Genomic DNA, 27,933 nt, shown 5'->3' with positions numbered 1-27,933 from the left:
ACAAAAGTCATAGAGAATAAAAAGATTCCAGGGCTCCTGCCTGGAAAGTGTCCAGAATCTGTACACCATGATATATCGGGTTTTGTCTGTGTTTTCTTTGTTGTTTGGTTTGTGTATTTTAAATAAAGGATAACTAACCTTTTGAGAAAAAAAACCCACAAATATTTTAGTATATTTTCGCATTTAGAACACATTAACTACAAGGGGATGGTGGAAACAATGTTCATGATATAGTTTCATGTGGATTCAGGGGGTTACAAAAGCAATAATTGGGCTTGAAGAGTAAGAGGAGAGGACTGTTTATTTTTCTCCTATTTTCTAGTAAAATTTTCAAGGCTTTGTGTACCAAAAAGAGTTGCCAGGGTAACTATAACACAGAGACATTTACCGTTTACCTTCACCTCTGGTGACCTGGCTCTGTGGTTGAAAAGCATGACAGCAGACCACAATGCCTCCTATTATGGTTTCCTCATCTCCAACAATCTGGACTCTACACAAGCAGTCTCTTTTCAGTATGTGATAACTGCACAGTCTCGGCCTTCTAGGGAGAAGTTCCCTGGAATTTATCACAATGTAGAGAGTACATTTCCAATAAATAGCAGAAGATGTCAGAAGATGTGACTGAGGTGTACTTGAACCGAGTAAGTTAAGTCCACTAATAAATTAAGGCTCAGGAATCTTGATGGGGTTGATAAGTGTTACTGTCTTTTCTCTTCAAATGAGCAATCAGACCCTGATGCCAACGTAGACAGAAGTTTTGAAGCAGAGCCCAAAGCCCTGATATTTCAGTTTCTAAATATGTTTCTTAGAGGGTTTAAGTGAATTTGAAAAGAGATCCATTGCCTTCTGCTGAGAAATTGTCCCTATAAACCATCACTGATGTATAACTCATGTAATAGACCATTTTAGGCACGTAAATTGAAAAAAAAATCAGACATTCCTTAGGGCAGAGGGAAGCCACCCCTTTTCTCACTATTATGATTTCTCAGACTGATGAACCTGTAAATTCAATTCAATATGACTTCCAGCAATGACAACTAGGGCAGAGAAATAACAAAAGCTCTTGGATGTGTTTTCTATGTTCAGCATCATATCTGTGAGGGGACTTTTCTTAGGGCAAGCATCCACCAAGGACAGGAAAATAACATTGGAGCAACTTTAATCTCAATGAGAAAGCTACAAAATTTAGTTTCAAAAGGCTATATTTTAAAATTTACTTACCTTACCCTTCTTCTATCACCAGTTGAGTATTTCTTTCCAAACTGTGAAAGAATTTTGATTGAATGTGAAATTTTGTTAAACGTTATACAAAGTGATATTTTCAGAATGGTTAACTTACTTCCTACAGTCAAGGAACAATTGTCAGAGAGGAAGAAAAAGTGGAGAAAATACGGTTTATGGGCTTTTTGAATTACCTATTTACCAGAAACAGCTGACATTAGAAATAAGAAAATCATTTGTTTTATCTGTCTAGTCAATCCTTTTTCTTTCAAAATACAGTGCTACGAAGATGCTAATTATGGAGCTGTGGGTTTTTTTCTGCAGCCCTTTCTAAGATAAATTCTCATTATTGTGAGAATAATGAAGTACCCTTCCCTAATGCAATGATGCAAATTTGTGTATGCAGCCATCATCGGAAAGCTCCACAGATGAAAAAGGAAGTAACAAGCAATAGGGAGACTCTTTTAGAATTTTTTGGGTTTTTTTGTTTTCCACATAGAGAACAAAATTTGAGGTGTGCCAAGTATTAGTGCCCTAATCCTGTCTGTTTTTAGATATTTGTTCAACACTCAGTGGAATATATGGAAGAGAAAGTACATCTCTCAGTGCCAAAGAACTTGATTTAAGTTACATACTTTGAACTCTTTTGGTAAGTATCTTGGAAAGAATGGATGTTGACTTGGCAAGCAGGTGTTTTTTTGACTGAATTGGAAGGGAGAAGATGCTTACACAGAAGGGTAGAAAAAGAAAATAAACAAGTCTTAAATAGTACTATTAGTTTACTTAGAAGAGTGCAAGACAGGTTTAATGACCCAAGATGACAACAGACTGGGTAAAAGCAGCTCAGTGTTGAGTACCCAAAGCCTTTGAAATAAATAATGGCTATTTTTGTTGTTATCCCATTGGAAAGCTAATAAATGAATTTTTAAAAGGGATATGATCAGTCTGAAGTATGTAATGACTGAGTATGTAATTTTTTAGTTCATGCTTTACTGAGTATGGAAGTAGACAGAAAGAATAAAACACTACACGGTTTGGAGTGAAAAATGGAGATGACTACAGTGTGCACATGTCTTCAGATGTTTGAACAAGGAGGAACAACTAGGAAAAGATTTGTAGCAAAAAGGTTTTGATGACTTAATGCTTCCAAAAACAATTATCCCAATATGTAACCATATTATTGTTGGTGTTTATGAAATTTTTCTATCACAAAATCAGAGAAAAATAGTAGTTACGTTTCACTAAATATCATGATATAGGTTTATCTTTCTGGTAGGAAGAGTACTCTCATCTTTCAATTTATTATGTTCAGAGGAAGGAAACTTTTTTATAGTAGCTTTTACTTGATTTTTATTGTCTTTTTCAATCGTGGATGTCAACAGAGGGTCATCCATCTTTTCCTTTGCAGGCTCTCCAGGTGAGAGGACTTATACAGGCAAATGTTTAAACTTCTTCATAGAATTACAAGATAACCTAGTGTGTTGGTTTGGGCAGGGAGAGGGTTAATTTTCTTCACAGTAGCTTGTACAGGGCTACGTCTTGTATTTGTATTGAAAAAAGAGTTGATAACACAGGGATGTTTTAGTTACTGCTGAATAGTGCTTGCACAGCTTCAAATTCTTTTCTGCTTCTCACACCACCTTACTAGCAAGCAAGCTGGAGGTGCACAAGAACTTGAGAGGGGACACAGCTGGGACAGCTAACAGTTGGAAGTCACTCATGGATATTAACTAGTATGCTCCGCACTCAAAGGAGAGCAAGCTAACATCATGTTCCAGAACAGAGTGTTACTTTTTCGTTTAAAAGGATGGAGTTTTTATTTTAAAAAGGTGAATATTTTTTGAACTGAATCTCAACATTTTATGTCCTGTAAGTGTTAGTGACTGCCATATTCACAAGAAGCTTTCAAAAAAGTCTGGAGGTAGTCTCAATAATCACTTCAGCAATTTGGTTGTGTGATTTATTGCATACTAATGTCATCTCTTTCTCCTTCTCTCTGTGGTCTCACAGGAGTTAAAACCTGTGACAATGAAAGATCCATCTTTAAGCATTTTTTTGATCAGTGACATAAAACCTCAAGACAATGCCTCTGGCATGGAATTGATAAGAAACTAGTCTCACGAGAACTCTAGTGACAACTTTTACAAATCATTGCCTATCCACTAACAGAATAAGTCAACAATTCTTTCAAGACAGTTGGACAGTTAGATAGGCTTGGTCATGTCTGGTCTGATCTGGATTCACTGTAGCTTTTAGATGAGATGATCATTCTTCCTACTGTCTCCAAGATGTAGAGGCATGCCAAGAATTGTATAGTCAGTTGATGCGCCATGCCATAGAAATTTGAAAAGGGATTGGGGAGTTAATAGGTTGTTAGCTCTTGTGTCCAGTTAAGGGTAAAGGTTCAGATCCTGAACCTTTCCTGAAAACATATCAGGAATGATTTTTATTCAGTTGAACTAGTCTTACCTAATTTGCTCAGAATCAAAAGCGGGAAGTCTGAAAACTGCGTCTTTGTGCATGGCATTAAATCACCTGCTATGTACTCTAGTCCTGTCCTGTGGTATATTTTGGTATTTAAAATAAAGGGTCTCTCAAAAGCCTTACTGATACTTTCATCAGTTTTTAGGAGTTCCTGAAGTCTGCCACTGGTACATGTTCACCCCATGTAATCAGAAGCAGCTTATTTACTTCCTGGGACTTGATAGCCACAATCATTGCATGTTGAAAACACCACACTTCTAGTACTTTTTGTGTTCAAAGTTCAGACTGGGTCACAGAAGCAACTGGACTAAATCCATGAAGAACCACGTGTTGTAAGAACTGTGTACCATTTCTATGTCTGAGATGAAACATGTGCTGTGGCTGTAAATCAAGCACAGATGATAGACTAAGAGACCTCATATGCAGCTGGAATTGTTGGCCAACTGATGTTGGCCAAGAACGTATCTTGTCAAGCCACATGAAAGCTCTGCGATGATGCAGATCTGAGGCTTGCAAACCCCACTGAGGTGTTGTGTTGCTTCTCAGAAAGTTTTTGCACTAGAGACTTATCTTTGAGGTACAGTGTATAGTTGTCTGAAATCTCTTTCTGGAGGCTCAAGGAGTCTCAGGGTGCTATTCCACCTTCCTTAGTGATTTTGTGATACGGGGTGCCCAGTCTCAGCTGTATTGACACAAGAGGACGTCATGAGGAGTATAACGGAGAGATCGTCAACTAGCTTTCCCCGCTGGGTCCATAAGTAAATGTAGTGCAGGACAAAGCCTTAGGGAAACACCTAAATGGGAAACAGACATTCAAATGTGTGAATGAAGTAAATGAGCTCTGGACAATGTAGACATTTTCTGACTTGCAATGTGGGCTAGACAGGCATAAGGAACAACTCATGGAACTGAAAGCAAGTGGTGAGTTTCCATCTGAAACATAGTGACTGGTTTAGAACACGGGTACTGAACTACATGCTGCTTTTTCCTCCTGGTCACTGAGAAAATACTATGAGCTGTCAGTGCATTATGTGGTCTCTGATGTCTGTATTTCATTTAGCCTTCCTACAAGTTAAGTTGAATTTCCTTCAACAAATCTCCACAATCTCCTTTGCCTTAAGGAGTCGTTTCAATATACTAAGATAAAAACCCCACCAAACTCAATGACTATCTTAATTCTCAAACTTTGATTTAATCTGCAAAAATAAAAACCTTAAAATTATTTTTTTCCTTGATGTGGCAATTAATGTTCCTTTTACTTATCCATAAATATGGGAAATTGACTAGACCAATAGTAAACTCAGATGTAATTCACATGATCTGTGAGATGATGACATCCTCTGTGCAACTGTCTTAATAAAGCCACTTGTTTTAATAAAGGTTTATGGGAGTCCACAAGAATGAGAATAAGAGGCCTACTGATCATAAGATAACACCATAGAACTACAGAGTGTACTAAATTGTGTATGAGCTCACAAAAACAAAACATTGGAATGACTGTCCCCAAGATATTTTCTTCTTAATATATTTGTGAGAAATAGCCATCTTAAGTAGCTATCTAGATATTTTACTGAGGTCATCACAAGAATGTCTAAATTAAATATATGGTTGAGATTGGTTTTTGTAAATGTTTCTAAATGTTTCAATTCAAAACCAAACTGATTCCAAGTTCATTAACCTTTTGCATTAACAATTTGCATTAACAATTTTCAGGGTTTTTTTCTGAAGACGACAAAGACAGTCCAGAATCTCATAGTGAACACTTTGGCCTACACATGGGCAAAGCAAGTTATGTATGTGCTTAGTATATTTGAATTTCTGTCTAAGATCTCACGAAATCCTGAAGGGCTACAAAACTAAATTAAATAACAAGATCTTTCAGTTTCCATCTTTTTTCTACTGGCATCAGTTTACAAAACTTGAAGTGGTGGTACATTTTATTGCGGAAATTGTCTGAAACCAGGCTGTTAACTAACTCTTTGCTTTATTCAGAATGAAGACAAACTTAGCCCAGAAGGGATGACCTGATTGCCTGCTACCAAAACATACCATTTCATCCATATCTTCTTTCATCCCTGCAGTAATAATTATTTCAAAAGAATCTGAGATTAAACCTCAGATAGCAGCTTATTGCTATGCATGAATGTCAGAGTCCTTTGCCGAGCTTTAATTAGCTTCTTTTCTGGGAAGCCTGAAGATCTCTCTCTACCTTTCTCCTTCTCTAAAATAACTTCTTTTCATTTCTGATGTCATTCCTGGTATGTCATAAGCTTCTAACATTTTGACTCCACACCAGGGAAATACTAACCTTCAGAAAATCCTTCCTAAATGAAGTTGCAGGCTTTTTGCATTTATTGTGGTTATTTCAAATACTGGAAAATGGAGAAAAGAAATAAAAGTAACACACGGGTCTAAGAAAAGAAATGTAATACTTATAGAAATTATCCCACATTCTTTTTCTCTTTTCAGTTCATGTAGACACAAAATTCTTTTGTTTATGGATTTCCATTAAATATATTTTGTTATCATAAAATTGTGTATTTAACACTGTTAATAACACTCACTGCTTTGGCATTACATTCTATTCTGAAGAGTCCTTCTTTCAGAGTGAAAAAGTAAAATAATGTGAAGTACATACAAACTTCTACCCCAGATTAATACCGAATTAAGTTGAACATTTACATGCTCATGGTTGAGACTATATCTGTCCTTAGGAGATATAAGATTTTCAGATACTAAGTGTCAATTTTCAGTGTTCCAGCAAAGGCTTTTGTGAGAAACTGTAGAACTACAGCAAGCTTTTGCTCAGAGAAACTCTATGAACAAAAAGAAACTTTGGATCTTTTTTTTTCTAACGAGATTATTCTCCTTTTCTACCTTTTCAAGCAGAAGCTGAATAGAAGTGAAAGCTTCAAATGAATTTTGTAGATTTTTTTAAAGCAGAAATCAGTGACTCAGATGATATATTCTATGTTGGCATTTTAAAAGTCACTGCAATGATTTAGACAAGTGATTTACTTTTTCTATGCCCAGGTTCCTCCTTTATTGAAAAGAAAAGAGAGGTTGGGGAAGATGATATTGATATGGGATTTTTGGTTGTTATGAGACCTTGCTCATTGCTCTGCCGCTGCTGTTTGGAGCTTGGGAATGACTACTGTGAGAGATTTCTCGATAGAAAACTGATTTTCTTGGACTTCAGTTTAGATTCAAAATTATGCAGGTTTGGCTTGAAAAAGTTATGAGCAGCTCAGCCCCAAGAGAATGAAATTAAATCTGCCTGCAAACGTTGATATAACATGCCAGATTTCTGTGTGTGGGAGAGATCATATCTCCCTACAACAATGAACCCTCTCCACAACATGAACTTCTTACTGCTGTCATAAAGCTTTACTAATTTAGTTCAACTTTTAAATATATATGCTTTTTTGGACAATCCTGAAATCTCACACTCAAAAAAGTTTTGGGGGAAATATTGTAGTTGTTGTAGTCACTGACCTGTGAAATCTAGCATACAATTTGGGAGCTTTTTGCTCAAGTATGTTGCTAGCATTACGTGATATAGTCTTTTATAATGTTTCAGTTGTTAAGATTTCAGGGAAAATTATGCTTTTGAATTCCTGAAAAAAAAAATCATATTCCCCTATTTGTGACCAATTCTGTTGAAAATTAATAATAAATAGTACAGCTGGAATAATGCCGATTAAAGTTTTTGATAGATATTTGTTTTTCATAACTTGGAAAATGACCCTGAAATACTGAATAATCCCAAAACTTTATTAAAAGATGGATATTAGAAACCTGGCATTAATTACAAATTCCAGCTCTAATGTCTGTTGCACAATAATAATTTATTTTCTTTTCATTTAGATTTGAAAAAAGAAACAAAGCCAAACCTCAAAATATTCAACTTGCACTGCTTATTTTGGTCAGATTACCTGTATATCAGTGTTAATGCATGAAATCTTGAAATTGCTTTTCAGGAAAATGAGAATTGCATCATTATTTAGGTTGTGTCACTTTGAGGTTATTTACTGTTTCTTTTATTTGAATTTTGTCTTGTCAAAAGTTTGTTCTGTGTCTTCTGAAAGCTTTGACTAGGCTAGAGGAAATAGAATTTAGTTAAACCACGTGTAATGACAAAGTAGTCTGTAGTAACCAGAACTTGCTGGATTCTGAAATGAGGTTCTGTAAATTCCTGATACTACATAAATAAAATGAAAAATTGTGTAGGTTTGATCTGTTGAGATCTGTCTACAAATTGATTTTTATGTTTATTATTATTATTCTGCATGTTATTATTTCATGATAGGATGTAGCTGCTCCTAGTGATATCGAATGTTTCAGTCTGCTTTAGGACTGTGGTACTTGAGAAAGCGGTCTGTACTATTATTATGAGATCATCCTTTATTTAAAAAAAAAAAGAAATCCAACTTTTCAGAGCAGTTGTGCTCAATGTTAAGAATTTACATTTCAACGCACTTGTAAATACTGCATTCCTGTTAGAGGCATCCTGAAGAAATCATACAGCCTCTTTGCCCGTAAAACATCCCTAAGTATCTGAGTATATTGCCACCTGCCAATGAAAAAACCCAAACAACCAACTTATTTTAGAGGATTAGTAAAGGCAAAAGACAAATGCTGCTTCAGGGAATCAAGCAGAGGTGAAAGAGGTCCAAAGGTCCAAAAAGGCGCAAACTCCCATCAAACTCTAATTTATTAGATGACAGTCAGCAGTGCAAACTTACCTCCCATTTTCCTACCAGTCTACTTCAAACCCAAAATGGAGGAGAGAGGCTGGCTATTGGAGTGTTCTCTCCACGTGCTGGCTATCGAGGACGTGAATCAGGGGCTTGATTCATCCCACACATAATCCTGCTGGTTTCAAGGGAGTCCTGCTCTGGGAATTTAACCTGTTTCGTTCTGCTGTGAGCTGTGGCAATAGCTTTATGTGGAGCTCTGTTTACAGACACCAGACTGAACTGGCCTCACACAAGCTGTCATTATCACCTCTTAGTAACCTCGCAAGGCACAGGACAAGTCACTGCTCTGTATTTCATATCCCTGCAGTAATTAATGCCTGGCATCTGTAATAGAAATACAGTGCATAACATCAGAGCTTCTAAGATGATACTGTTTTCATTATATGTTTAATATTTCAAATAATGTAAAGGCAGATACATCAATATGCAAAGGAGCCTTTTTTAATTAAAGACTAACTTTTTTTTTCTTCCCAAGATATGCAAATTTATTGAGCCATTAAAGAGAAAGATAAAAGAAATCCAGACCACTGTTAATAGATAGCTTTTATGACTGCAGCTACTTATTTTGTAGGAGACACTGTTTTGACTGGAGCAAGGTATAGTGCAGCTTGATGTAACTCAAGGATTCTTTGCAGTGCTACAGAGGCAGATAGTGACTAGAAGGTTGCCTTATCTAATTTTGGGAAGTTTCACCTCATAGCACAGATCCTGCACCCAGATTTTATGTGGTGCTCTGCCAGAAGTGGCATTCTTATACTTCCACTGCTGTTCAGATGTTTATGATCATGTTATGGTTGGCCTAGGTTTGGAGGAAAGCAAGATAGTGGCTTACAGCTGATTTCCCTCTTGTGTGATGCAGCTTTCTCCGCAATAGCTTAATACCCACACTCTGTATGATTGTTCACCATTGATATAATGTACCTCACATAAGGTACGTGCAATGTACCTTCTCTTCAAAACAACAGAACATTATCCATGGAAAATGGGCACAGTTGGCAGCAGGTGAAAAGTTGTCTCTGTCCACATTGCTGGCATAAATCTCCCAGACACCTTAGCCCAGGATTTTACCAGAAAAACTTGGGATTAAGATCCATGTTATTTAGTTGGTAGGACAACGTATGAGTGGTGGGTTTCATGGAAGCCATTTAACAACCCTAGCACTGTAGCTTTTTTCAGCAGCCTTGAAATAGTTATCAAGGACATTCAGTTCTGTGCTTCACTGTAGATGCTGCCTGAACTCGCAATTTCAGGCCTAGCAGCCAAATAAGTTCAAATAAACTGATCCAAATGCTGAAGTGCTTATTCAGGCAAAATGCATTGGTGGTTTCCCTTACATGATGATTAAACAAAATCTTAATCAGGACTTCTGGAACTGGGCCCTTAAAAGCCTGAAGACAACACTTCACAGACAAGCAGTACAAAATCAGTGAGTTCAGTACACTATTTTTTTTTAAATTATTTTTTAATTTTTTCTTATATATTATCTACAAGCACAAGCTTTCATATTTTTAATGTAAAAATGCATACAGATCATTATATATATAAAAATCAACTAGCCTTGTAGCAAACTGCCAGATGCAACTATCCCCAGGTTTGGGGACAGATTGTCTGGATCTGGGTGCAAACTCAGTGTCTGATCCTCATTTCCATTCCTGGTTGCACCAAATCCCCTGATAGGAAGATTCTCAAGTTCCAGGGAAGTCTTGGTTCCTGATTCCTGATCCAGGTCTTGCAGCATGGGCATGACTAACTCTTCATCAATTGAAGATAAATATTTAAAAACTTCATAAATGATAATCAACTTGTAGGTAACAAGTATGCATTTCACCTTTCCTCCCCCCTTTTGTTTATCGTCCTTCCCATCCTCTCTCCACAGAAACGGTAATGCCACAGGAGAGGAATTTAGTGTTTGTGTCATGTATGTACATTTAAATAGCAGCAGAAGAAACAGAATTTAAACTGTTGATGTCTGCTGCAGAAAGGCTACCAAATGTGAGTTCCTGTTGCATTTGACATTTTCAATGCTTGGCCACTTTTTGGCTCAATTTGCACACTGTAGAAATATGACACGTTTATAGCATAGCCAAAAATATGTTGCAGTGCTGTGAGCAACAGTAAATCCAATTGCTTTTAAGATTACGTAACATGTATCAACAGATTATAATACACTATATTGTAACTGGCTTGACAAGCAGCCCATTCCACCAAGGAGAAAAATTAATGTCAATTAAATCAAGAAATTTGTGTTTGTGTGGGAGGAAAGGTCACAAAACAGCAGTCTCCTTTTGATCGAGTGTTTATCATGTTCGGCAGCTTCCAAATTCAGTCTTTGCAAAGGAATGTTACTATTTTTATTAGAGCTTCTTTATGTAACAAGTCATGTTTGCACAGTGCAACATTTTCTTTTACCGGGATTTTATAATTTCTCCATACAGACATTAAAAAGGAAGATACAGTTTGCCATGATTCTTTTGAAAAGTATAAGGCTATTACTTAGCCTCTACTTCCTTTTGACTCTCCTAAGATGAATATAGATATTTTCTCTTGTCATTCACATATTACCTTTTTGTATTTTAAATGCAGTTCAACCCTGATTGCAAGAAAGTTTCTCAGATAAAAGAACTGCTGAAGTTGTCTTAGGGCTAAATCTGTTGTTTAGTATAGAGACATAAAGACTTTCCTCTTAGCTACGTTGCCATGGGATTGCAGGTAAGAATTTTGTTTACTTCAGATTCGTGCAACAGCACCGATTTGAAAGATAACAGAATGACTTAGTGCCTCAACCTGCAAGCACTCACTCTGGCTCCTAATATTGTAACATACGCATTTGCAAGTTCAGACTTTCAGCTCATGACTGCTGGAGAGTGAACAAGCCCTAGCTCTTTACTTCACATTTGTATTGATTTTCCAATACTGCTAGGCCAAAAAGTTAGAAATATTACAATAATTTGGGAACAGGTGTCTCACAGAGACAGTGATATCACCTGTTGCAAGAACCCTCTGCCCAGAAGCCCATGGTGAAGTTTCCATTGCAGCGTGTCCAGCTGATGTACAGCAACTTATATGAATATGAGAACTAAAATACAGACACTGGTTCCAGAAGAGTGAAATGAATTTTCACTATCTAGAATAAGGAAACATAGAGAATAAATGACAGCACAAACAAGAATCTACATCTCAATGTTCGTTGATGCTGGTTTAGTAAAAGGGAGTGTTTTAAAAAAAAACCCAGACTTCGGTAAAGTATTTTTAAATAAGTATTTTTGAAAAAAGTCCTGACTTAGGACTTCATTAACAGGGATATACAGGCTTGATTCTCCAGCCTATTTCACCACTTACATGACTACCTTTAACTATATAAAGTATGATTCAACCAAATATCTTCTGTTCCTCAAGGGAAAATACTAATAATATTCTCATTTGTCATCCCAACCTTTGGCTCTGGTTCTACATGATGCCAGCCTGAGCTGCACACCACACTGCCTAAAGGGAGGCAACACAACTGGTGGCGACCAGCACAAGCTGAATTAAAATCTTCCAGTCTTGGTTCTTGCATCTCTTTGTATATGGTTAAAAAAACAAGTAGATAGGAGGCAAAACTTGACAACTGGCTTAAATGAGCCACATAAGGGAGAAGGAGGGAGGAGAAAAACTGGACATCTTTTACTACAGGCACTAAAACTTGATAAAAAGCACTTTAACTTCAATGTGCCAGATAAGAGTCACCAAAAAAATGTTTTAGTTTAAACCACAGAGTGCTTCAAGCAACACCTGGGAGTTTGAACAGCTGGAAATTATGGCCTTTTGATATGGCCATACACATCTGATTTACATTTGGGCTTAGACTTCAGATAATAGCCTTGCCATGGATTCAATTCTTCTTCGGTACAAGCTAGAGTAAGAGGGACTACTTGAATTGAAATAAGACCAAAACAAAAATGTAAACAAAAGCTAAAAACTATCCATAACTAGATCAATAGTAAGGTGGTTATCTTTTTAGTTTGATTTCCCAACACATACACTCCTGCTTCCCCAAGTACAGTATTGCACTTTGAGGGGGAAATGCTGAAATGTCACTGGACTAGCTGACTATTTCTTGATGAATTCTGCAGTTTCAGAGGATGTGGAAAAGCATCTGAACTTCAGCACTGTTGAAATGTGTATCTTGCTGGCTAAGCACTCCATGCTGTGTTTTTTGTATACCTTGCTAAGAACATCAGCACTCATAGATTTGACAAAATGAACAAGGAAGGATGGTTTGGAGTAAAATCACACAATGCACCAATTTAGAGCAAGTGAGAGGTGTCAGATGAACTTTCTGGTACAACACAACAGCCTCCCCAGTTGTGACGGTTGTTGATGGTCTGAGGGCTGAATCTTATTCTCCAATGGCTACTGAGTAGCTGGCTGGCTGGAATGTTTAGGCACTACTGATTTGCAGGGGATTGGAGCCAGCCTTGTAGAAGCAGAAGATGTCAGTGTCAATCCCCACAATCATATAGTCCTTTGGAGGTCGCTTTTTTTTCTTTTTTTCTTTTTTCTTTTCTAGTTCACCATGTTAGCCAGAAGCAGTGTGGCTAAGTAATTTTAAAACAGGAAAAAAATCTGACCCTGTGTTACTAAAAAAAAGTGGTGTAGTTTGTCCTTTCTATTTTTTTTTAAATTGCAAAGCTTTGACCATTTTTAATTAAATGTGTTCTGCCTGCCTTGTCCCTACTCCAAGCTAATATGCTCTAAAATGCGTCTCTGGCTTAGCACAGCTCTTTTTAGCTGCTGATTTTGGTAAGCATCTTATTAATTGCCTGCTTGACGTGGGTGGTCGAGCTTCGTCTCCGAGTCTTGCCCTGGACCATCTTTCGACGCCGTACCTCACGACACAGCTCATAGAAGGCCTCCATAATGTTGCCTTCTCCTGTGCAAGCAGAACACTCATAAAAAGCACATGCTAGTTCTGTGGCCAGCTTTTCGCCTTCCTCTGTGCTGACCTGCCTGGAGTGATCCAAGTCTGCTTTGTTCCCCACCAGGATCAGGGTGACATTTTTTGGTTTTTTTACTTCATCCAACAAGTTCTTAAGTGGCAGAACTTCCTCAAAGCTGCCTCTGTCCGTGATGTCATAAACCAGCACAAAGCCTTCACCCCATCGCACGTGTCCTTCTTTCTGAATAGCGTCCTCCTGTTTGTAAAAAACAGACAGCAGTCTTAGGAATTTGATTTATGAAGAAGACAGTAAGGCCTTCAGATGGACATTGGTCCTCTAAAGCCTGCAAAGCCATGTACATCTGCTTTACTTTATATATATCACAATTTTTATCATGTAGTGTATGTGATCCACTCTACTAGGTGTCATGGGCTGCCCATGGGTAGGCTGGCAGCAGGCATTTGGAAGTGGGTCTCTCTTCATTGATATCCAGCACACAAACTGTATAGGACTGTGCAACATGAACAACTGCCATATTTTGGAAGAAGGGGAGATTTGACTCTGACCAAATTGCCCTTCACTTTGATGGGAATCATTGACTGAGGCTGTTAAGCCTCATCATTTGACTGTAGAAATAGATGATGACTTTGCACATAATAATAATAATAATGAGTTGTTGGATTGTCTGTGAGTCGAGTGAATTTTAATCCCAGAGTAAACCCAGACTTTTTTGTTCTTCCCACATTTGAAAAACTCTAAGCAGTGTCCCTTGCAGAAGGGTCTGGGTCCGGCAGCAAGTTGATGGTGGTAGAGAAGGCAGGGGCTCTGTGCGGAAGCCAATCTCTGTCCCCAGACATGGAGCACAACTGCCACCCAACACACTGCTGCCATCACAACACTCCCCTCCCCTGCTATGTATCTTAGCCAAGGTATTGGATAATAGTACATGTATCCACGCACCTGACCAGCTGTATCTAGTATCTCCATGGAAACCACTTCATCATCAATGGTAGCTTGGTGACGATATGTAGACTCTGAAATAAGAATACATTTTGTGAAAACTATGAAAAGAAGGTTGTTGGTAATGTTTTGTATCTTCCTTACAACTATCCCAAGAACTGAGATGTGACATACAGCTTCATTAAACTGCATTTGTTGGAGCTCTTCCAACTATTCTGGAGCATAATCAAGTCCTAATTTTAATAATAGTTGCTATTTTACCTCTCTCCATAACTTTCTTTCCCATGTCTTATTCCTGCAAAGGGTTGTGCCTATGAATGCTGCACTCCGTGCCCAAGAAAATGAGAGATTCCTGCAGCAAAATGTTCTGGAAAGCTGCAGGCTATTTTTCACATTTGCTTACAAAGGAGGCTGTCATCTATGAAATACAAAATACCACTACTTTCAAAGTATCCAGCTCAACAGCCTGGCACTGTGTGGCTTGAAGTCTTAGAAGATCAAAACAGTATGGTTGCAGATCAGGGAACCTAAACACTAAGCTCAGGCCTTATAATGTGATAAAATTACAGAACAGTTAGCTATTTTAGGAATGTCTCTTTGAAACATGCTGAAATCATCACATTCTCCTCTTCCAGCAAGGGCTCAGGCAGTGATTTCTCTGTGTATGATTTATAAGGATAACTAGCGGGCATTAAGCATTCACACTATCCTACAGAAAAAAAAAGGAATCTATTTACTGTGTGCCAGGTTCTGGAACTAGGCAACTAACCAGAAAGTTAATGACAAAAAGACTTAGTTTTATCTTAATGAGCTGATATGTTAAATTTGATAGCATTTGACCTAAACCTTGGAAAATAATCTGTGTTAACATTCAGATTCATTACTGTTGCTAGCTCACAAACGTCCTATATCAAAAGGCAAATGAGTATGCTGTAAAGCTGTGGCAAAGACTATGAATGTTTTGCATTGTCAGAGACACAATTCTTTTTATTTAGTGCAAATCTTCTCAACAAGAATGAAGAAAATCTTTAAGGAAAGACATTTCTTTAATTTGAACTTCTCAAAGAGCTCACATTTGTTGAATGCTTTTTTTCATTACATACTTAAGAATGTCACCTCTTCATAAACATGAATGTTTCAACGCTGTCAGTGCTGCAAACACTCTCTTCCCTAACCACTTCCCTCCTGTGCCACCTTAATTGCTTTAAGCAACACAGCTGCCTTTGATAAGGACAAATGGTCAATTTAATTAGGCAGATGGTAAGCAACCTTGCTGTAGGGTTTTAGGCAATGAAGATCAGTTTTTTTAAAAGTTGTAAAAAACTCTTCTGTTTACTTTTACAGAGCTGTTGAAAGAGTTGGAGTTCTACTGTTGTGATCCTGAGGTTATAAGCAGAGTAAGAGATATCTGTCTTTCAGTGGTAAGAGTTCCTTCTGTGGACCCTCCTAGGTGCACCAGTTCATCCACAGTAATGCAGAAAAGGCAGGAGTTTTAGTTTGGTGTGGAAGCTGCAGTGATGCACCTTCAACAAGTTATTTCAATAGCTCAAATGTTCAGTGCTTGGTTGGGACTCCCTGAGCAGTACTCAACGTCCAGGGTCATTTAGGAACTTATGCTTTGTTTCTTTAGGGAAGAGTGCTGTAAAGAAGAGATGTCTGAGCAAGCAGTGTGATACCAGTTCCTTACATGTCTAGATCTTGCAGAGTTTTAATGCCTTTAGCCATGTGGCCCTGCTTGATAAGTAGCTGTTGAGAATTGCTCTAGAAAACCTGAGGAAGTGCTGCTCTAATCAGCAGCATATCCTTGAAATGCTCTTCTTAGAAGTTAAGAGTGTGGTAGGTCACATAGCTCTTCCTCATGAAAAGCTGCACGTTTCTTAAATGAGACTCAAGTTCTTAAACTAGGACTCTGGCGGCACTGTATATTGCAAGTTTAGCCCACTTTGGCTGTTCGTGTTAGGGTGGAATTTGATCCTGCACAAGTAGCGCTGGTTTGGGTAATAGTGTAAATCAGTCTTAGTAAATGTGTATCTGTTCCTGTGCTTTGGAATGTGTGGTAGCTGTGTGAATTTTAACGAGTGTAAAACAGCTGGACATTTAAAGTGGGGTGTTTTTTTGGTGTGATTACAGACCTGACTTCTCCTTCATGGGAACAGAAACATCTGAAGAATCTGTTAGTTTTATAGAGACCTGAAGTTGTGATTTCCAGCCTGTTCACATTGCTTCCATGACAATGCATTAACTTGCTTTGGGATTTATTAATGTTATTTTCTCTGTGGCCAGTTTTTATTTTTTTAGACATGCAGCTAGAGAGAAATTAGATAACTCAAGACACCTGTTGGATCCCTAACTGAAACTATCAACCACATGGATGTTTGTCTCAGCTAAGTATCCTTGACTTCTGTTAGGGTTGAAGTAAAACAGGTGCTGGAAATAGCTTATCTGATCTTTCTCCTTGCATAAAACACACCTCAAAAGAAGTCTAAAATTGGTCTTATGAATCCAGATTGTAAATATCTTATGCTTGTATCTTTGTGGACAACACAGTACCAGTGGTGTCTGAGTTGACCATAGGCAACTTCTCGAGCTTCAGATTCTCATTTGCACCAGGTGATTCCTATATATTATATTTATAGCTATATGGCTAAACCTCGCAGAAAGAGGAGAAACCTCAGAGCTGTGTTTTACTCTTCACAGACTTGGTGTCAAAAGTGCTAGCCTCAAAGCAGAATTAAGGAGCTGCTGCTGCTAACTGAGCCATAGCATGGCTGATGCTGCTAGCACTATAGAAATGGTCATATTGGGTAGGTTGCTCTGCTTCAATATAAGCAGACCTGTTGATAATCTGAGGGTGTGCCATGCTTCTATTCATGTTCCCAATAACAAAATTAAAGGTGCCATGAGTGTGGCTTTGGAAGCTGATGTCAGATTTCTGGGTCCCACTTGGTTATAAAGCTGCAATTGCCATCACTCTTGCCATGTAAAGCACTTTGGGTTCTCATAGTCCTGCTGTAGAAAAATTTACATTTATTCCAGAAACATTTACAGCTGGCAAAAGGCCCAAGAAACAAATTGGAAAGTGGTAGCAGTTGGTTTAGTTTTAAGTCTATCACATATTGCCACAATAACTCATTAACATGAATGGTAGAAAATTTTCAAATTACCACAGCTGCTGAAAAATTATGGAAATAAAGGAGGAAAAAAATTAAATAATAAAGGGGGGAAAAAATTAAAATTCCCCTTGGACTCTGTGTGTTAAGTGTGTTACAAATCTTCCTATTCTTCTGAGCAAGGTTTTTTTAAAAAATGCAGGAAGACAACCTTATATAGAGGAAACTTTGAAGCCCATGAGTTTCACCTTACTTCTGCCAATATAATTGAAAACTAACCAGTGAGACTTTTCTCACACTTAAACCAAGAAAAACAAAAGCCTGGTCTCTTGAAAGTGCAGAAGCAAGCACTGGCAACTTCTGCTCATCTGGAGAACATTTCAGAATATGATGAGCAAGAAAAGTAGAGGAAAAATACTTTGCAGCTATAGTTACAGCAAGAACAGCCACTACCATTTCTGATATTTGCTGTCTGTCAATGTAATGTAAAAAGGCAGTATTCTTATTATAGACATGAGGAATGTCTTCTTCTTGAGACTCATGAAAGAAAGCAAACCACATTTCCAGATAAGTGCTTCCCATGTTATTTCAAGCATCTTACTCTGCTGCTCTCAATTAAAATTTCATCATTTCAAGTCTTTGAGCATTTTGGAAGCCATGTCAAGAGTTTAAGATGCTCTAGGCCATACCAGTCCATTTCCTTACGAACACCTCAGAGAAATCAGGAATCCTTTCATGGCTCATTACTATAATACATTCAGTATAAATTCCAGCAGCTAAGGAGTATTTTTAAAATGATATAAGGTATTAAATGTATATCAAGTTAAGTAATGTTTCTACTGTTTTGAAGCAGGGAAGAATAGAAACCCAGGAAGATTACTAGGAAGACACATTCTGGGCTATTGAGGACCGAATCCCTTAAGCACTGAGGCAGAAGAAATGAGTAATTCTGTTTTAAAAAAAAAAAGAGGATGCTAATAGCTAGAGTTTGGCTTGAAAATAAGGCTGTTTTCCAGCAATTTATTAAGCATCTACACATTTGTCATGGTACTCTCTGAAACACGTGTTGGCGGCCATTCCTTCTAGCCCCAAATGGTTGGTTGCCTTTACATCTCCTTTTGGCTGAAAGGAGACCACCTATGTTATTCCTAGCTTGTGCTTTGATAAGCTGTAGTTGTCAAGATTACTGTTCAGATGAAATATGCAAAGTACTGCAAGATGATGGCAGAACTCTCTCCTCTTTTACTCGCTGTGGAAAACGGCTATTTTTAATTGTGAGCATGTCAATGATCTGGTCTATAGCACTGTGTAGACTGCAGTATCCTGTTGTGCAGCTAGAGGAAGACAGGGCTGGGAGAGAAGGCTTCCCCAGGCTGCCTTCCTCCTGGGGCTACTGGTCTGTCAACCTTTACACCCTAGGGCTGAAGGGACCATCAGTTATTGATCTATTAACCCTTATTTTAATATGGGCCCCTTTGTTAAAAGTTCAGTGTGCTTTCTGTGCAGTTTCTTTCTCAGTTGTGCTGCTGGGAGTTAGTGCTTTTACTGTAGAGGCAGGCAGTAAACCTTCATGAGTGTTAAGACAAACTTGCTGAGTGAGACACGAGTCAAGGAAACTAGAAATCTACAATATACAAAGACATGTGCTTCTCCAACTTGTGATCTGCAGCAGGGAAAACAATCTTGGGGTTGAAGAGTTTGCATTCAGACAGTGTTCCAGCTGTCCAGACAATGTGTTAGCTGAATAAATCAGAGAGCAAAGACAGTCCTTGAACTGTATTTGGACCAGAGGACCTGAGCTCTTTATCATGGCTGCATTGGCACAAAATTAGCCCAGAAAGACAGTTCTTGCATCTTCTTTGCTAGAATAGATTAGTCTTAGTGAGGTCTTGGCTCTAACTACTAAGTTGTTTCTGTTTATGACCCATTTTGATGGAAGCTAGTTTGCGCATATTCCCATTCTGCTCTGTGTTGTTTGTACATATCTATATTTATCAAGTGCATAAAAGAAATTCAGGATCGCAATATTTGCTAGCGTTGTAATGTTAATTACATTATGGTGTCTGCAAACTTCCCTTGTGCTCTCTGAATGACACCGTTTTGCTACAGAATCTCCAGCTATGGATATGGTCACATAGGCAAAACTGCCCTTCTAAAGGAAAAATAATCTTCCTTGTAACAAGCTTTCCAAAGGGGAAAAGCCGTCTTGCCAATGTAAACAATACCTTCACAAAGCGGTTTCTGCTGTTCTTGGAACAGCAGTGAAATTTATAAGTCTTGAGTGGGTCTACAGGAGATGAAACTCTTTGCTATGAGAGAATTCAGGACACTAAGAGACTAAGATCTGTCTCCCTCAAGTGCTTGTTTACGTGGTGTACCTTTATGTAGTTCTTTGCCTGTTTCATATTATGCTGTCAAAAAACAGTACTATCATGGGTCTTTCATAATCAAGGTAGTGGGACAGCAATTTGTATCACTTTACCTCCTATCTTTGCTGCTTTACTGATGCCTACACATTTTCCCCATGTTTGAGTCTTACTGGCTGTCTGTATGTTGCATTAGATAGAACCTTATAGAAACACCAACTTAGGGGTTTTTTTACCTTCCCTCTAGAAAGAGTGACTAAAAACCTGAATAACTTAAAAGAAATTCTGGCAAAGTTGGAAGAAATACTCTTTAAAGATGTAACTATTAATCTAGTAGTCCTAGTAAAATTATATTTTTTTCTTAAGATTCATATTTCTTTATGGTTACTTCTGCTTCTTCAAAGTAATGAATAGTCTTTTCCCTATCCCATTCAAATGAAATAAACCCCTATGCTTTCTATCTCTCTTCACCTTCATAGATGAACCAGACTAGCATGCACTGTTCCACTGATTATCTGCTCAGAGTTTTCCTTTCAGAGGATTAATGAAGTTGTATGAAATATGTGAACAGCTAGAGAAAGACATCTAGGGACAGTGAGAGAAAGCCAAATGACTTTTAGAAAGGTCAACAAACATATTGTCTCCTTGGTTGCCATTATTTTATATATAGACTTCTGTTTAAAACTGAGTCTTTGGAGAAATGCTCGGTGTTTCTGTGCACCTTTGACAAGTGAGTCTTAACTGTGTGAGTACCAGTTACTTAAAGGATTTGCAACCTCTCTATGAAATTAAGGATTTTACATTTGAGAAGCAGAGTCAGGGAGACTGTGGCACCAAGTCAGTGACAGAATCAAGGAAAGAACTGAGGAACCCATCTCCTGCACCTCCTTGGGGTTTCATTTGTTTGCTTTTTTCCCCTATATGGCAAAAATTGACGCTTTAAGTTCCCGTGCCTCAGGAAGTACCCGATTCTCTCAACTGTAGACAGAAATGCTAATTCAGAACAAACTACACAAGCCAGTTCAAGATTCCCTCTTTTTTAAAAAAAATCTCCAATATTCTAGCTTTGTTTCTAATTAAGCAAATTTTCCCAGTTATGTTAGAACAACTGTGTTCTTGTCATGGGTTATGGAGGCCGTTGCCCATAAAGTATTCTGTAGGTCATCAGTGCTGTCTGTCTATTGCTGTGATGACTCTTTGGGCTTCTTCCAACTTTTTTGCGCCCCAGTACTTACCAGTTCCCTTGATGATTTACTCTGATTCAATCTTAAAATCACTTGTTTGACTGCAAACCGTAATACCTCTCCACCTTTGAGGTCAGGTGAAGGTACTCTAAATTCTGTGCACTGGCACTAGCTCATGGGGGCAATTGCCAAGATCCAGACCGTTATGTCTTCTTACTGTCACTGAGGAGAGCAGCTATTCACAGCAGCCTTGAAAATTATGGTGTGAAGTTCTGGGTCCTCTGCAGCCCTGCATTCAGACCAAGAGTTTAGCTACAGAGGGTAGGTGGCCAAACAGAAATCTCTGCACCTTCACCTTTAAAGTTGTTCCTATAAACCGTGTCCACCCTTGACATGATATGGGCTGGCAGGTGTTGCACATTTATACACTTCTGATTTTGTGGCAGTGATGAGGTGGTTGAGACCTGAAAAGACCACCTGCAGTGCTGCTGCTTCAAAGGTGGCTGTCTGTAGGCTCCAAACTCTTCCCAAGCCAAGACACCTCAGCGGCAGGCAAATTGTCAGCCTGCTGCCTCCCCATTCCTCACAAGTGCTTCTGAAATGGTACACAGGAATGGTTGTTTTCATGCTGCTCCTGTGAATTTCTTAATACTGCCAAACTGAAGTATGACACAACTTTCCAGTTCTGTATTAAATTCACTGTAGATGCATTGTTTATGTTTCTGATGTGCTTTTAGGTTGTGGCTTAAGTGGTGCCATAGCCAGGCCAAGTGTTTTTAGGCCATGTAACATTACATTGAATTTGCTTATTAATTAGCAAGTTGTGTTCTATTTAAAACATATAAGTGCTACTGAATTTTGGTGAAATTCATGTGGTAACCCAAGCTCCTTTCTCAATACATATTTAACGAGCTAAAGAAGACTAGTTTAATGCTGAATTTGTATATTTCCTATTTTAGAAGGCAACAGTATGTATTTTTAAAATGTGCATTTCCTGCCCATTTCTACATAGAGCTCTTTTATTGGACCTTGTAATTCTGTTGCAAGTGTGAGATAGATAGTTGTGCGATTAAAGATTTAAAGATTATTAAAGATTTAAAGTGGAAACTCATTTGCCTTGATAATGACAGGAAACCACATAGCCTGAGAGATTAGGCACTTTTTGAAAAACAAACAAGCCAACAAACCACTCCAAGATGTTGACAGTGCCTTGTCAGTTTAACAGAAATAATGGAAATATCAAGGCTGATGGTTAATACTCCCCAGAAAATGACCTTTGCTGCAGTTGTTACCTTCTTGGCTGAGAATAGTAAAATAAAAGGCACAGTGATATGTACTTTTGCAAAGATGCAGCTGTCCTACCAAAGCTTGCGCAGATTCAACACCATGCACAAAAGGGGCAGCACTTGCAAAGCTATGATTCAGCTGCAGCTCCATGTGCAAAAGCTTGCAAGGTTCAGCGATGCTCCTCCCACCAGAAAATGTTATTTTGTGATTTGTAATTTGGCTCCTGGAGACATAGCAATATATCCATATGCTGCTAAAAAAATGGTCCTTCATTTTCTTCTGGCAGGTTACAGTAGTAAGGAATGTTTATAGGGTGTGCTTTTCCCTTTCTAGTTAAATTGTGCCACCCTTGAATTAAGAGGACAAGTTTTGTTTTTTTCTCACCCTGCTGCTTAGTTTAGGGTAGTGTTGAATTTCCATCAGGCCTTGTACAACTTGGTGAAAGCTTTCCTAAAAATAGGAATTATCTGGGGATTCCTTGTATCAGAGGGCTAATGGGTAGTTGAAAACTTGACATAAGAAATAAACTATAAATATGACATTTTTGTCACAAACCCAGTGGTTTTTGGCAAAACTTCCTGTTGCTTAGTAGCTAGATTGTTTGCATCTGTTTTACTCCTGCCCTTTCAAAATTACTTGACAAAGCTACTTATTCTCCCTGTATTGGTGGAATATATAGATACCTCTCTTCCCACCTAACTGCTAGTCCATACTTGCTATGAAGAAACGAATCTATTCAGCTAAAACTTCTCAGTAAATTTAGCTCAGTGATGTTCACAAGTAACTGACCATGGAATTCATATCAGACTAACATGATTAAGACAGAAATAGGTTACTTAAAGCATTGATCATCAAAACTTTCTGATCAATCTCTGGAGGCCTGAATAGTGGCTAGAACTCCAGGATATTTTTTTCCTCTGGCTTCAGAACTTCCTTTGAATCCCGTTGTGAAGCACAGTTTGAAAAAACAGTACTTTAAAAACCCATCTCTGGTGGGTATCTTCCACCAGAGGTTACTGTGACTAAAAAATAACCCAGAGACGACTGTGATTAAGAAAAAACTTATTGATACTAGTTTATTAGTTTTTGCATTTGTTAAACCTCTTTCTCTGGGTAACTTAAATCATTTAACTTCAATAACTGCAACAGATGACTTAAGCTGTTATCCTCTAAACTGAATGAGAATATACAATTCAGTAAGTCAAAAGAAATTTAATTTTTGCATGAAAGCTTTCCCTGTTGCAAATGTAAGATGATTAGATTCCTGAAGGCCATGGTTAATTTCTGTCTGTATTCATTTGTAAAATAAAAACAAATGTCATCAAAAAGGACATACGGCCTTCATAGTGAGGAAAAAATTATCTACCTTGCAGCTTTCTAATAACTTTTGTGTGCTTAAAAAAGGCAACAAGGATACTTTTGCATGCAGTGTTCCTGTACGACGTTAGTGAATGTAGACCATACTGACACTAAACACTCTATATGCTACTTCTATTGTCAAGTTCTAAAATTTCTGTTAGTGGTAGAGATGCAAAGTATAGTAAACATCCCACTGTGAAGTACAAGACAGGTTACATATGAATATGATGAATATGTTGGTATTACTATGTAAAATAATGTATTTGAGTTCAGATTGTTCTGAGAATTATTTTCCAAGATGACAGTTCTGATACCTGTAATTTCTTCATATTACCAGATGTAAATATTTAGTATGGTATTGGATAGTAGGCTTTGCTGAAAGGACTGCCTGGGTTTTGCAATACGATATTAAACTTTCATCTTTGTTTCTGCTATGCAAGTTTATGGAATACTCTACTTCTGTCTCTTAAGAGAAAGAACCCTAATAAAGAAAATAGGTATTTACTGCATGATCATTCTTTGAGTCTCAAAAAAAAAGGGTTAGGATGAAGATGACAAGAAAAAAGAAATTTCTCAGCCCCTTCCTTGTGCAACTCAGTCTTAAGGTATTGAAGGTGCTTTCTAAGATGTGAATGTCTCAGACTACTTGGTCTGGATTTTCTCTGGTGCAGAGCATTCAAATAGATGCTAACTTAGGAAATATCTAAAAAATTAGACATTGGTTCAAATTTTCAACCAGGTCCTCTAATTCACAGAAATAAACATCTGTGTCAGCTCATTAAAATTGCCAGACCCATCACAGCTAAACGTGAGTAGTGGAGGAAATGTGTGGATGCACTTTTAATGACTGGTGTTCATATCTGGTCACCTAAAAAGTGAGACGCAACATCTGTTTGAAAGTGAGACTATAAGTACATACAATTTTTTTTTCCCCCCTTGAATTTTTGAGAACTATATTCCAGCTATCTTATTCTCTAGCAGCTAATGTTTGGATTACCCAAAAGCAGAAAACTCATCGTGCACTAAATTTTCAGAGTGAAATACTAATGCAATTGCTTTCAATGGCAAATTTCCCACTGACTTCTGTGTGGGTAGAAATGTGCCTTATTAATTCTGCTTTCGTTTGAGTCCATTCTGCTTTCCTATTCTGCCATCTTAGGTAATAATTTGACCATAGAGGAGTTTTTAACAGCAAATTTAAAGGTTGACTCAGGCATGGAATTTTAACCCTATCATTTTCCATTACTTCAGTTGTGCTATTATATACAGCATACCATGTGTACAGAATAAAATGCAGCCTACCTAGTGTTGGGTCATACTCCCAGATGAACCGTTTGGTCAGGAAGCGTACAACGAGAGCTGGAGGAACAAAAAGATTCCAGGTGAGATGCACAAGCCCTCAACTCATCTGATTTTAAAGCTTTCCCAGCAAACTTTTCATTGTGAATGGGCATGTACCAGCTGTCTCAGGCTGTCAGCAAAATTTGGCTTTGCTTACTGGGCCAGTCAAGACCTCTTCAGTTTGTTTCCCCCCTCCAAAAGCGTATAGTGGGCCACAGTGATGAAAACAAAAACTCTTTACAGCATTAATCATTTACCCATGCAACAATGCAGGACAAAATACCAAGAGATGTTCAACAGTGGTCTCTAAAATTTTTTCCACTTTCTTTTTGGTCATAATAGCTTCTACCATAAGAAAACCAAAACAATTCCATGTATAGTGCTATGAACAGATGAGCTTTGAAAACAGCAGTATTTTGAATGCTTTAGATTTCCTATAACCAGTGGAAAAGGGGTTAGCAGTTTTTGAACCAGGATGCCTTGAAGACTCAAAACTAGGGGTGTTTGAAAGAATTTAATATTTAAACTTTCCCTTAAGATTTTAAACCTTGGAAGGTAAAGATAATTGGCTAAACATCTTCCTTCTGTATTTTGGCATGCCTTCCTTGCAACAATTTATTTTCCATTTCCGCCTACTTGTCACTTGAAGTCATCAGCTACAGCATTTTAAACCAATGATCAACAAATGCTATTACTGAATTCATAGAAGTAGAAATAAATCTTTAGATCTTGGAGCACTGGATAACTAGTCCTCAGTTTCAGTGGTAAGATCTTGATAATTACGTTCTTATTTTTTTCTGTCCCTCCATCCCTTTTAAAAACAACCTATAATCTTAGTCAGGATATTGATTATGTTCTGATTTAAAACTAAACAGTGCCTTGAATTTCTAATGGTGTGAGGAAAGTGTTCACTACTGCCAACTATTCAAAATCCTGCATTTGCAAAATGAAGCCAGAGCAATCACTGAACCAGCTATGATTGCACTGATTTCAACTAGAGGAAAAGTGTTCCTTGTCAGCCCACAAGATTGTTCTTGTTCTTTTGCTTGCAGATGGTCAGTAAAAGGTGACAGCTAAATTCCATTCTGATAGTTTTCAAAATTAAAGCTATGAGAATCTCACATCCTAGACTTCTGTGCCCAAAAGTATGACAAGGCAACACTGCAGAATAAATATAATTAGTTAAAATTTCCTTAATTTGAACCTATTTTCAAATACAATCAGAACATTAGTTTTTAGGAAGATTTAACTATGCCTCACACTTGGAAGAGGTAATAAGATTCTGAACCTAAGGAAATGAGATCACTGCAGAAGAAGCAATATTAAATTGCTGTTATTTAAAGTTTCTGTTTTCCTTAGGAAATCCTATTTTTATTTTTTTTTAGTCTTTGCAGAAAAACTCCTCTTGGCTCTCAGAGGGAATGCGGCAATTCTTAGCCAAAGTAGCTTTTCAAGTTGGTGTCCTAATGTGGATGTTGTACTACAAGAAGAGATTTGTGTAGATTATTTTCCATCCATGATGATGTCTGCACCAGGACTTTTTTATACAATCACTGAAAAGTTTGTATTGGAAGGGACTTTAGAGGTCCTCCAGTCCAGCCACTCTGCAATGAGATTCAACTAGATCAGATTACTCAGAGCCTCATCCAGCCTGACCTTGAATGTTTCCAGGGATGGGGTATCTACCACCTCTCTGGGAAGTGTTCCAACACCTTCATTGTAATAAATTTCTTCCTTGTATCTAGTCTATATCTACCCTCTCTTAGTTTAAACCTTGTCCTATCACTGCAGGCACTGCTAAAAAGTTTGTCTTCATGTTTCTTATAAGTCTTCTTTAAGTATTGAAAGACCACAACTAAGTCTCCCAAGAGCCTTCTCTTCTCCAAGCTGAACAATTCCAACTCTCTCAGCCTTTCTTCATGGCAGAGATTTTTGTGGCCCTTCTCTGTACCTGCTCCACAAAGTCCATGTTTTTCTGTGCCAAGGTTTCCAGAGCTGGATGCAGTACTCCAAGTGGGAGTCTCACCAGAGTGGAGGAGAGGAGCAGAGTTACCTCCCTTGATCTGCTGGCCATTCTTCTGATGCAGACCAGGATATGGCTGGCTTTTTGGGCTGCGAGTGCTCATGGACAACTTTTGATCCACCAATTTATAATTTTTGTTACAGTCAGATAGGATTCATTTAACCTAATTTTAGCCACATGAAGAAGTTTTAGCTAAATATCTAGTTTCTCTATATAGTTAGTAGAAAGACAGAAGGGCATGTCTAGTACACAAGTCACTAAGTTTGAGGGAATTTGATAACCTTTAATGTTCCCTTCTAACTCAAATCATTCTATCATTCTATGTTTTGTCCACTTGCATTTTACCTATCTCTAGAAAACCTAACACATGATTTATTTACATATCAAAGCTAGACTCACTCCTTAAGATTCTGTGATTATTCTCTAAGCTTTACAAAGCTAGAGTAAATTCCTCACATTTTACCTCAGTTGTAATAGTTTAAACATTTTGATGTTGCAAAAGTTTGGTCATGACTCTTCCCTAATTGCTAGTAAAATACACAGTATCTTCTTTCTTTTTTTTTTTCTTTTTACCTTTTGACTGGGGAAGTGATGCAAGGTAAAGGTTCTCCTGACATGCTTTGAGAATACTCCTTACCATTTTCTTGTTCAAGAAAAGATTTTAAAAATGCTTTCTTCTTTCACAGCTGTACTCTGAAGGAGAAGTAGTGATGTGCTATCTATGTTACAGTTCTTTACCTTGGGCCCATTCCTGGACCTGGAATAGCTATTGAGAGAGGGAAGGAAGGCAAAAAAGAGTGGGGGAACCTGTCCGGCTATTTTCATATTTAAGTATCATCGACTTAATTATGATAACCTTGTACTTGTAGATAGAAATTGATGGACAGGAGAGTCAAAGGGATGAAGGGCACTGGAAAAA

At 37.8% G+C, this 27,933-nt stretch overlaps 1 protein-coding gene across 1 annotated transcript in view; it reads right to left on the bottom strand.

The window, feature by feature from the left end:
- Positions 1 to 9,981: 9,981 nt before the first annotated feature.
- RERG (RAS like estrogen regulated growth inhibitor) overlaps positions 9,982 to 27,933 on the bottom strand; it is a 106,379-nt gene continuing 88,427 nt past the window's right edge. The window contains exons 3-5 of the mRNA XM_061988868.1: positions 24,953 to 25,009; positions 14,345 to 14,418; positions 9,982 to 13,639 (exon numbers count right to left, since the gene is read on the bottom strand). Of these exons, the coding sequence (XP_061844852.1) occupies positions 13,232 to 13,639; positions 14,345 to 14,418; positions 24,953 to 25,009 (539 nt within the window). The 3' untranslated portion in view covers positions 9,982 to 13,231. The remainder of the gene's footprint in view (positions 13,640 to 14,344; positions 14,419 to 24,952; positions 25,010 to 27,933) is intronic.

Source organism: Colius striatus, chromosome 1, assembly GCF_028858725.1.
Source record: "Colius striatus isolate bColStr4 chromosome 1, bColStr4.1.hap1, whole genome shotgun sequence".
Lineage (NCBI taxonomy): Eukaryota > Metazoa > Chordata > Aves > Coliiformes > Coliidae > Colius > Colius striatus.
The sequence above is the reverse complement of the archived record's forward strand: the minus strand, read 5'-3'. Positions and strand labels throughout refer to the sequence as shown.